The 12,230-nt window shown below is 38.9% G+C and overlaps 1 protein-coding gene across 1 annotated transcript in view; it reads right to left on the bottom strand.

Annotated features, from left to right (window-relative positions):
• Window positions 1-12,230, bottom strand: part of RORB (RAR related orphan receptor B) — a 50,597-nt gene that overhangs the window by 18,150 nt on the left and 20,217 nt on the right. Inside the window, exon 5 of the mRNA XM_008634572.2 lies at window positions 718-839. Coding sequence (XP_008632794.1) covers window positions 718-839 — 122 coding nt within the window. The remainder of the gene's footprint in view (window positions 1-717; window positions 840-12,230) is intronic.

Genomic DNA, 12,230 nt, shown 5'->3' with positions numbered 1-12,230 from the left:
CTGATACTGCATAGCCCCTCAGATTTCAAAGAACAAGCTGGACTCTCTCCTGTCTCTTACATGACCAGCTAATGTGCCAACTGAAGTCTGACCGAAGACTCATCGCTAATGAAGCCAGTGCAAGAGGCACACAGATTCCTGTTGACTGGACTACATCTGAAGAGGTGCCAGTGGAAAACAGACTGAACTTGACCTGAGAATTGCAGAAGCAGAACAAAAATGTAGTGTAATGAGATCATTCTTCCACCCAATACTGAACAGCTTCAATTTAAGGAGTACTTTCTGTTTGTTATTATCTATTGTCCATTGTAAGTGACAGGTATTTGTTATTCACATAAAAAGCAGATGTGGTTTTAAAACTATAAGGAAACAAAGTTATGTTGTCCTATATTCTTAAAATCCTTGCAACAGAGGATCTTATCATAATCACATGGAAGTTAACTGAATTTCTGCATGAGGTTTACACCTGTGATAAGAAGCACAGAAAACTGGATTCCATGACCATATCTAAGCTTTAACATTAGCAAACATCCCAATATGCTGGAATGCTGCTGCTTCTTTTTATGAAGTGTCACTGCTTTGCTTTCAGCAACCAGTTCCTCAAAGATATTTAGAAGTGTATTTTGACTTATATGAAACTCATCAGTATATTCTTGTCAAATAAATTACTCTGTTAACAATTTCAAGCAGAAGAAAAAGCGTATTATAGGATTGTACCTTGCTCTGGTAAACCTTTATTTCTTCATATGTGTGGGTCTGCCATGCTAGCTGATGTAATTCCTCCATTGTATACTGACATGTCTCCAAATGAGATTTAATGATATTCTGTGCAATTCGATCTGCAAAAAGGAGAATAAAAAGTAGCATGCATGAAACAGTGAACAGTGATCTGCAACAGCAAAATGCTGAAAACACTGAAGTTGTTGGAAAACACATATTTAAGAAAATTAATCTTTTCTTTTTGATGCTACCTTTCTCATGTTTTTATTTCTGAAGATGATTGTTGCAAAATATTTCAGTATTCAACCCAAAACCAAATGATCTTGATAAAACAGTGGATCTGTAGATGAAAATAACAATGATTTTTGTGAAACTACACAGAATCTTCATTCTGAAAGTGATTTAATATGTTTAAATAAATTTCATTTGGAGAACCTGTTTACCCAATTGCTTTTGTCTTCTCCAAGCCTGCGCAGTTAACTGGTAGACTCTTTTAGCCTGGAGAAGGGGAGGAACACTGCCGCTGATTATCACCCCAGCAGGACACCTCTTCAGGCTTTAAGCCACAACCTCTGCATGAAGGCAGTATCTCTCCTCCTGCTGTGTGTAGGTGTTTGCTTGCTTTCCTCATTGTCCACTTCCATCTAGTTCTACTAAAATAATTGATCTGCTGAACTCAGTGGTCAGCATGTTTCAGAGCTGCCAGGTCTCTCAGAAATTGACTGACTGCTTGAACTTGACATCAACATTTGCATTACCTTGGTGTGACTCATAAAAGAAGCGGAAACAGGTCTTTTTTCGCAAGTGAGTTTTAAGCTGGATCAATTTCTGATTGAATGTGATGAGCAAGAACACGGAGACCGGTTTTAGCAAAGGGCAAAAGCTAAAATTAGTATCCTGGGTTTAGGAGGAGTGATGGAGGACACAGATCTTACATACAGCACTAAGCCTCCCTTGAAGTTATGCTGAAATTGCAGCCTTAGAAACTACTTCACAACATGGAATGCAGGATGCAAGCAGAAAGAGAAGCATTCAATGTTGCCATGGAAACACACTGAAATCATGAGTAAACTTCTTAGACTTCTTTGCCCTTAAGGCCACTTGAGTGAATTAAAAAAAAATTTTTACAAGAACTTCTAACATGAATTCATTAGCATTAGGAGTTGAAATGTTGTGATAAAATATGTTAAAGAAAACTGATTATTTCCTATTTTGTGACTTTGGGACCTACACATCTAATGAAGCTCAGTGCTTCAGCCTGAAAACTTTGCTTAAGCCAAGAAACTTTCAAACAAAGGAACAAAGTTGAAGCCACAGAAGTGAACTGAAGCACTTGTGGCAGAATGGGCATTGCACAGAAAACGTTTGTCAAAAAAGGGAAAAGGACATTGACAATGCATTAGCCAAACCCAAGCATGGGGAGTAGAAAGAACTAGGTATGCCATCGTTTACTTGTTCAGATCAACAGTTTGCACAGAGTGTAAGGATCTGGAGCCTGGAGTTCCAAAATCAGACTGCTTCTTTGGCCAAATACTGACTGAACTTAGAAAGCCAGCAAGAAGGAAAGCTGAAAAAAGAACATAGAAGCATATGTTCCCTGTAAACACTGCTAGAGGAGTGCTGTTTGAAAGACAGATGCCTGTGCTACTCTCACAGTTAATAAACTGAGACTCAGTGGAAAGGCGCTGAAGATAAAAAAGTTGCAGGTCTGTATAGGAAAAATAAAACCTGCTTAATTGAATTCGTACAGGTATCTCTTTATAGGTCAACACTATCTTTAGGCTTCCTGATGGAAGAATTGACTCCGGCCTAACGATAACTAAGAATGTATATTAGTACAGTGATCTACTCACTGTTCTTTCATGGAAGGTTAGATGCAAGTCTTCACCTCTGATGGTAAGGTGTTGCATTTTGTAACAAAAATCTTGAGGACAAATGGGCATCTCGCTTACAATGAATGTCTCATGTAATTTTATATGACTGCATAGACAGATTTCTAACCTGATATCAACAATCTGAAAACAAGACCTTTTGATTTCACTCACTTCAAAATATATTTGATTAGCAGTTCTACATTACTGTGAAGCTCCTCAGCTCCCCACCTCTTCCTAGCATTTATGTATTTACCTTAGGAAAGAAAAGCTGAGAAACTCTCCAGGGCTTTCTAGGGATGGTATCCTGTGTTTTACCCCATGCACCTATTCCTTACGTACTTATGCTTATGTTGAGATGACATTAAAACCAATTTAGATGTGCAAAGGCCTGGGGCAATCGCAGCAAGCAGCAGCTCTGAATGCCAACATCCGAAGAGGAATCAGGTGCAGGACAAACTTGAAACTCTTGTGCTGCAGGCTAGGCAAGGCTGAGTGTGTGATGGAAAGGGTACACCGGGTCTCTGATGAGAAGGGAACTGCTCTTTCAGCAGAGGAGGCTGCTTACTTATATTCCATGCTGGAGTCCCTGGAAGAAGCTTTATACAAATATAGCATACACTGGGTGGCAGAGCTGACATGATGCAAAAGGAAAAAGAAGTATACACTTGTCTTGGCTTCTCAGATGGCCCAGCAACAGAAGTTCCAACACAGGCAGAGCAAACAATGTCACTCTTAAAGGGTTTCACAGCCCATGGCCTTTTTTTTACCCCTGAATTTCCCCCTAAATTTTCAGATTTTATCATAATTTTGCTAATGAAGTTGGAGTTCAGTAGACATCTTGGCAAATCCCAAGCAGAATGACATTCCTAAACCACTGGGAACAATATACTGCCATCTGATGTAAACCTCCCCTATCACACGTACTGTGCTGTACCTAAAATATATGAGTTTCTGTGAGACCTGGCAGCTCTGAAATATGCTAGTATCAAGTTCAACAGATTAGTTCTTTTAACAGAACTAGAAAGAAATTGACAACAAGGAAAGCAAGCAAAGATCTACACACAACAGGAAAAGAGATACCACCTTGATGCAAAGGCCTAAAGCCTGTGGAGGTACCCTGCAAGGGTGATCATCTAATAGCTATGTTTGTCCTCTTCTCCAGGCTTAGAGGAGTCCACTACAATTACTTCACGTATCAAGTCTTGACTTTTAGTTGATTTTGTTTTCAAAAATCTTGGACCATAGATTTCAAGGGTCCCCTTTCACTGGGTAATTGCATGTACACAACTAGAAATCCTGACTGGATGGACTCTAAGGACTACAAAAGACAACTGTGTTCTTGTGACTTCAATGTGAACTGCATTCCTATTTGAATTCTTGTCAGCTTCCATTTCACATAAATTACAGCAGGCTTGCTGTATGAAAAGGAAAACAAAAGAGATGATTCTGGCCACATCGGTGTGAGAATCAAAGTCTGCAACATTTTATTTTCTAAGCATCAACTGCTCCAACTGTTGAGTGAAAATTAATAATTCTAATGGAAAGAATTCCTGAGCCGGCATGACAGTACACCACCAGCCTGTAAACTGCAGGATTTGTAAAGCTTATCCATCTGCCACAGTATGTAAACACAAATGCAGGTGCTTTACTCCTCCCCTTTTGCCTACATACTGGGTTTTAGTACATTAGGGCTAAATCTCCTACCATGATCACTTGATATTACATGATACCTGAAAATCACAGCACATCCTGGCAGATGACTCTGTCTGGGAAAAATGGTCCACAGAAAATAATGTTCCCAGTTTCCAAACTCTGGTGTACACTGGGATATATTTGCATTAGACAGCTTGATTCTAAATTTGATGATTTCTTAGTATTGGTACCTTGAAATTTTTTCTTGAAAAGCAGACACTTTTTCTACAAATGCTCTGCTTCATTAAAAAAAAATAAAATCTAGAAGAAAGTATTGCTTCCATAGAGATAAACCAGAAACAACATACTCAATCAAGGAAACTGTCAATAATTGTAAGGAATAGGAGGGTTTCAAAAACCAGAAAGGCTCAAACAAAATACATCATGGAATGTCCACTTAACGTTTCGTTATTGTCCTGCATGTCTCTGACTGGCTTTCTCTAACGGCCCACTATTCTAGCTGTAGAGACTCATCTGTTCTTAGAGGACAAGGAAATCCAGATGGTGTTTGTTGGCATGGCTGGAGAGCAGAAACCTGAGAGGTCAGGCTGGCCCCGGCTCTGTGCAGTACAGGGCGTGCTGCCCATCCTGGTGAGGCCTTGACAGGTGCCAGACCGATGGGTAGATAATTTAATTGGGGTTTGGCAATGCAGCAGTTAAAAAAAAAAAGTCTAATGCATAGTAGGGGATGTCCAGAAGAAGCTGAAAATTGTACATCAGGAAGCTAAAGAGGACCATGAGAGATCAATGTTGTTTCAGGAAAAGAAATGGCTTTTACATTTGGCCTGGCCTACCTAAAACAGAACACAGAACCAAGAGCTTTGAGGGCTGCCCAGTGAAGTACACTATACAGTGAAGTTAGTGCAGCAAACCTGGATCCCTACAGATGCATCGAGTATCACTTGCCACTTCCCCTCTGACCTTCCACCCCCAGAGTCTGGGTGGGTAACTGGCATCATGTATGTGCACGAGCGACCGGTCTGCTCAGTTTGACTGGTCATCAGCCACTGCCTTCGGGGGTGAACATGGGACTGGGCTGTGGCTTCTGCCTTTCCCTAAAGCTGTCTGTCTCCTTTGCCTACTGAGTAGTCTCTTCTCCGAAACTTGTAGGAACTCAAGTGTCTGAGACTGCTGCTTCATTTCACTGGAGCTGGAGAGTAGCTTAGAGAATGACTGTACAGCCCTGACAGAACAACTGGGGAGACAGAAAGACTGCAAAAGTCCTATTTCATCAGTAAAACAGGCCAAAAGCATGTGTTGCAAGAGAAGAGAAGCTGCGCATAAACCTGGGACTACAGCTCACCACTTCCAGAACAGTAAATAGCCTTTTCTGTTTCTAGTTTTGCTTGCTCTGGCAGGCTCTTTTTTTCTCTCCCTCATTTTTTTTTTTTTTCCTCCTACTGTACTTTCTTATTTTAGATTTCAAGAGTTACCTCACAAAAGGCACTCTCTCCAAAGACTACAATTGCTCAAACATTTATTGCATCAGTGGAGTAGAAATTGCTTAAATACCAGTACATACAGAAAACTGAACACAGCAACCTAGATAGTAGCAATCAAAATCAGCATACCACAGACCCACAAGGACCTACCATCAGCTGATAAATCAGTCCTGCTTTTTTCAGGCATTTCCTTGCAATAATTCAGAGATCTCCAACTAAAATACTGAGGAAAAACTCCATCTTGAGGTCAAATACAATGCTGGTGGGGAATGGATGTAATCCATGGAGTGCACACAGCATTCACCAGCTATGAATTTGGCCTGCTAAGTGGAAATTATCCACAGCAGCATTTGTTTCCTACAGGCTCCTTAGTTCTTTCATTTGTCTCTCTTTTCTCAGGAGAGACTCTAGTTTTTCTCAGCATTCCCTTCTTTTGCACAGGGAACTGAAAAACTTTGAAGTGTGCCTCCTAAAACACTGATAATCTACTTCAATTAAAATGAATAATGAATCTTTAATTTGCCACTTACCCTTAGGATCCAGTTGGGTAGCTAAGAGCTTATCTCAGCCTATATCCTAAGTTGAGCTCTTGCAGGGATCCACTTTGAATTAATGCTGCAGTAACATCACAGCTTTGGCTGGCTGCTGTAAGCATACATATCAATTCGTACACCTACTAAAACTCCAGCCAGGCATTCTAAATAAAATCTCCGTTCTAGAACCTGTTCAAAAACTTGGCAAGACAGCATTGGATCAACACATTTTTTTTGTATGCTAATTCAAGGGTACGCTATTTTTGTACACTAATTATGACTACAAAATGAAAATTTTTGAAAACTGAATCATTGAAAGATTATTCTCAAGAAATTCTTTGACAGTTGTAGAGACATTGACACAGGTAATAAGGTAAAAATACCTCTGTGGTTGCTGTTAAACATGAATAATAAGTCTCAATTTTTCAAAATGAACTGGATATAAAGCCTGATACTTTTTTTTCAGAAGAACAGGAACATTTTTTCCTTAGTGGCTGCAAAAAGCTCATTCCATTTCTCATCTGTCTGTGGCATTCTCAATGCCATAATGCAAAAAGTATTTCCCTTTAAAAAACAAGCAAGTTTCATAACCCCTATTTATTTAATAAATTTGTAACATTATACAATATGCATCCTAGAAAGATAGTAAAAAACATAAAACCACTCATATGAGACTAGAAGTGCTAGAATTTAGTTCAGGAATAACCTTTCCTTATGTTTAAGTTATTGAATGATTAATGTCACTAACAGATTGCACAAAGAGTAAACGTTACATGTGTGAATTCTCTATTTCCTCCCTCTCCTTCAAAATAAATCAGTGCTTCATTTGCCTTTCAAAAAAATGCTAATAAATTAGTAGAAATGACAATACAATGGAATGAAGTCCTTATCTTAAGGAACCTAGAGGATGGACCCAGAATTCTGTTAGATCCTAGAGGTTTTTTATAAATGCTTCATGGTCTCTACTCAGTAATATTTCTCCCGGGACTCAGCCAATTTAGCAAAAATTAGAAATCATTTAACTGGCAGCAAAAGCACTAACCAAGGAAATAATTAGAGTTCAAATGGACTCTAAAGGCACCGTATAATTATCACAAATTTATTGAGATGAGCTGTTTCTTAGCTTCTTCCAGCACAGGTTGCACAGAGATCTCTTTATATTAAAATGAAACTGTTCTGAAACAAGAAAGCGGTTCCATTTCTTATAGTTAAGCAAACATTACTTGGACATTGTTCTCTATTAAACTGAGAAATATGTATGGAATAATTAGAATATTACTAGTTTCAAACCAGGTTTGTAAGTTTGCCCTGTCATAGCCTGCAAAACCTGGGAGAGGTTAACATATCTTTTAGCACTTGTTTCACTGTCACAGTCTTCAAATTAACTTTTTACAAAGATTTTAAGCAATCTATCTATTGAAACATGTTAAAAAGTAATGACAAACATTCTACAACAGTTCTATTTTCCTGTAGTGTGGCAAATGAGTTGGATGAAAGTGATGCTAGTGTATAGTGTCAGAAAGTGGAGTAATTTAGTTATCATAAGCAATGCCAGAGTCTTCACTGATCAAAAGATAAACATCCATGCAGTCAAAAAGGAACACAAGACAGGTCTCCATGCCTTAATATCTTGTATTAATTATTCCCATTTGCATGTGACTTTCATTCCTCAAAGACTACTGCACTATAAAATCTGTGTTCTGATAATCAGTTTCAGCATTTGTCTCTAAGCCCTATGTCTTGTCACCTTGAATTTTTTCCTATGCACATCTATGTTACTCTCTCAAGCATTTCACTTGAATTCTTTCTCATATCTTTCCACTCTTGTATAAAAGAATTGTTGCTGTTCTGTGAAATAAAATATCAAAACCTGAATGGACTGATGAAAGACATCATTACCTATGAAGCTAGAAACAGCATCACAAAATGCAAAACAAGCAGAATTACCTTGTTCTCAGGAATAAAGTGGGAAATAGTGAAATGCATGAAGTGAGTGATGAAATCTACCAGACAGAAAGGACACAGTGTGAAAAACTGGACTGTAGCCTTGGAAAGGCAAACTTAGGATGTTGCACGTGTACTGGGAAAGAAAAAAAATTGTAACCCCAAACTTCTGACCTTGCGCCTTAGGATTACAGAACGATCAATCAGTGTTGTCCAGGACAACAAAGAAATACAACATGGACCCCAGGTTAAGCTCTCAGAAAGTACAATTACCTTGTAATTGTTGGTGCTGACCGCCCAGAAACACCAGACAAAAACATTGACAGGAAAGTTGACACTAAATCCATAAAGGAACTTAAGATGAGGAAGAAAGCAACAACTAACTACTAATTCAAACCATAGCAATTTTGGCAGATAGTATTCCACTTCCATACACTACAGTGATTCCTAAACCATCACTGGCTTGACCTCTTGATTCTCATCCGCAGTTTGACTCTTTGTGGGTTGTGTGTGAGCCACAACCCTGGAAGACAACATACTTCTTTCACACATCCCAGGCCCTCTGTGCTCTGGCACCTGCTCCAGTCCTCCTTTTTTGACCGTTTCTTGCAGAAAGATGTTTCTTCTGCAATTGACATTGCTGCTCCAAAGCATACACATGGAACCAGCCAAAAGTCTATTCTTACAACTGGCAGCAACAGCAAGTCTCAGTACTCATCACACCATAAGATTTACATTGATCTTTCTGTGTGATTTCTAATCTGACAATATTCACAGCACAATGTTACTCCTGAAAAGATTGCCATGATATATGGTAATATATGGGATGTATGATATGGTATTTTACATATTTTGACTGCTACAAATGGTTGATTTCTAACTGCTTTTTTGTGATTCTCAGCAGAATGAACATATTTTGTCAAGTTTGTTCATGCAAAAACACATTCTCATCTTTGCAGAAAAGGAGCCATTTTATACACTTTTAAGGATTAGAAATTCTCTTACTTTAAAGAACTATATTATGATGCTTTCAAAATGTAGGCTACAGATATGGTTGTTTTTAATACCGTTCTATGCATATTTTTAGTTCATTTGTAAAACAAGCTGAAGTTCTAAGTTTTGTCACGTGAACTGAGCACAGAATTGAAATTTGAATGTATTCTGATTGTCATTTTTAAGCAGGTAATGATGGTAAGATACAATGTCCTGATGGTATGTGCACAGAAATGCACATGTTGCATATTTTAAATGCTCACTAGATGGCAACATTGCTTCTCTTAAATACAGCTGCCAAGGTGTAGACAGCAGCCCCATAAATTTTGACTGTCACGTTTGTAGAAGGAATATTAAACCATGGCCTAGAAAAAAAAGTGAAAGAATGTTACACACGACTACAAAAACGTAGTTTCTGTTTCACTGCGGGGTGGGTGGTGGCTTTGTAAAGGGAACATAAACACACACGCTATTGTCACCTTAGGGTATGGGCTTTAATTAGCAAGCTCATTGCATTTTGAATGTGATTTGGAGTGTACCTTTAAATAGCATCTAATTGACCAATACATGTTCAGTAAGCTGTCTGTTAACACTTGATCTGGCACAGGGAACAAACCCTGGAGATAAATAGAAGGGTGTTAAAGAATAAGAAATGCTTATCACATTGGCAAAATGCTTTTGAAGTGCTCATCACATGGAGAAGTGGTTTCCATACCAAAGAACAGAGGACTTTTAAAGACATCAGTCTGATACTGATACATATTTATATATTGCATATCCAATACTAAGTGTTGTGGACATCCATGAAGAGTATAGACATGGAGGAATAAACTAAGTTCTTCTAAAATTAGTAAAAATATTTTTGCTGAAAGAAGAAGGGTGTGGGACTGGCTTTTGTACAGATCTTCAGCAGAGGACTTTAGAATGTTTACAGGTGAAGATCTCCCTTCAAGGAGAGAGAGTGAAATAACTCCTGCTTGTACGATATTGAAGCAATGGAAATTAAGTAACTTCACAGAATATAAAGATGAACCCAGCTAAATTACAACTAAATTACAAATGCACAGAATGTCATTTGTGGTCACTAAGAGGACTTTTCTTATACACATCTATCCTGAATCAGTCTTTAAAAAAATGTTAAGGTTTTCCTTTACTGTCATTTTTCAGGCTATGTGCCCAGGTCAGAAGAGCTGTGCCTTACAATATAAGACCGGTGATGCCTCCTCCAAACCACATTTGGCGTCTGTCCTAGAGAGTTATTGCCCACCCTAAGATATACAGAGCAGACAGGGCTTAGAAGGACTGGGGAAAGGGAAGATCAAACCGGAGCACACCAACCTTACTTTAATTTTGGTAGAAATGTAAGCTCTCCAATGGGGTACCTTCATACAGGCCTGATGGTGAAGAAATGTAAATATATGTAAACAATACTTCCATCTGTAACTATAGAGGCTGGGCTATGTGACCTCCTGTACACCCTAGAGGTATCTTAAGGACTACCTACATATACACAGCTACAGGGCACCCTTCAGTTTGACTTGCAGTGACAGTGAACCCTAAACCAATCTGTTTTCTCCACAACAGTGTTTGCTTAATAATTTTATCTTGTCCCTAAGAAATCATAGCTGATAATCTCAACTGCAGTTAAGGCAGGGAAGCGTTTCCATTAACTTTTACAGACCAAGATTGGAGCCACATATTTAGTGAGGAAAATGCAATGTTCAGCTCAGTGACAGATAACATTATGCACATATATTTAAACAAGGTAGTCTTTTAATTTCACCAAGTCTAAAAATAAGCCTTTGATGCCTCCCAGTTTAAAACCACACTTGGGAGCAAGCACTGCTATCAGGAACTGGAGCTTCCTTCTCACTTCAGAATTTCCCACCCACCAGCTGACCTCCGTGGTTTGCTGTGTCACGAGAAAGCCATTCTGCAAATCACCAAATTCTTGCTTTTGACATGACAAGCAGATTCACCCTATGGTTTGAGCTCCCACGGCACAATGAGAAATTTCTGTCTTCCCAGGTGTGTAGATGGCACAATGGTCATGGAAAAACAGGACCATGCTGCCCAGTCCCTGGCACATGTGTCCTCGGGACATGGGTGTTTCCCATGCTAACAGCATCACTGGTTGACAGAACACACCTGGATTATGCCACCCATGGACAGCAGGACAGGCAGTGACAGAGCCTGCCGAACCCATCTGCTCACTGCACCTCACCTATTTTGTGTTCTGCCCACCCAAATGTATATCGTGTCCAACAAGATGCCTTGTGTTAAGGACAAAAATACTTTCCTTTAAAGAAAAGAGATCTGGACTGGAAATGCAGTTGATGCCAAGTTGAGGTTCTGCCCCTGTAAGTGTATTTATGAGCTTTGGAGTGATTTCTTTATGCTTTGCTTTTTTTTTTTTTTTGGTAACAGGAACTGGAATACTGACAAGGGCTGTGCCTAATGGGGCACTACCTGATTTTGTACAACTTTTCTCCATCATAAGCTCTGACAGTTACATGAGGAATTTGTGACTGTATCTGAAAATGCTCTTTGTTATACTTAACCCTCTCGTCCACAGGAGACATTGCCTATCCTGTTTCTCATAGTGATCAGATAATGTGCAGCTGTATCTTGGTCTATTCAACTCATTTGGAGAAATATAATAATCCTAAGTATGTGCAACAGAGCCCTATATAACTTTAATTGGTCAGCATGTCTTTCTCCCACACCTATTTGCTTGCGCAGTATATAGATACCAGTAAATATGCAATACAAGATAAGCTATATTTTGCTTGCTGTTCCATTCTAATACTGTGTGTCAAAACAGTTGCTGTGTAAAAAATTTTGCATTTCAAAACTGTTAAGCTGAACAATTTCCATTTCCACTACAAAGTCTTCTGTAGATGAATGTACGTTCATGAAAAAGAACACTTTCACATTCAAATTAAAACACAGAACTGTAACAGATCAAAGTAGCTCTAACCATTTAGATTACTTTTTGGTGGAACTAGAAAATTACCATGTGAAGAAAAGCA

The sequence above is a fragment of the Corvus brachyrhynchos genome, unplaced genomic scaffold (assembly GCF_000691975.1).
Source record: "Corvus brachyrhynchos isolate BGI_N302 unplaced genomic scaffold, ASM69197v1 scaffold22, whole genome shotgun sequence".
Taxonomy (NCBI): domain Eukaryota; kingdom Metazoa; phylum Chordata; class Aves; order Passeriformes; family Corvidae; genus Corvus; species Corvus brachyrhynchos.
The sequence above is the reverse complement of the archived record's forward strand: the minus strand, read 5'-3'. Positions and strand labels throughout refer to the sequence as shown.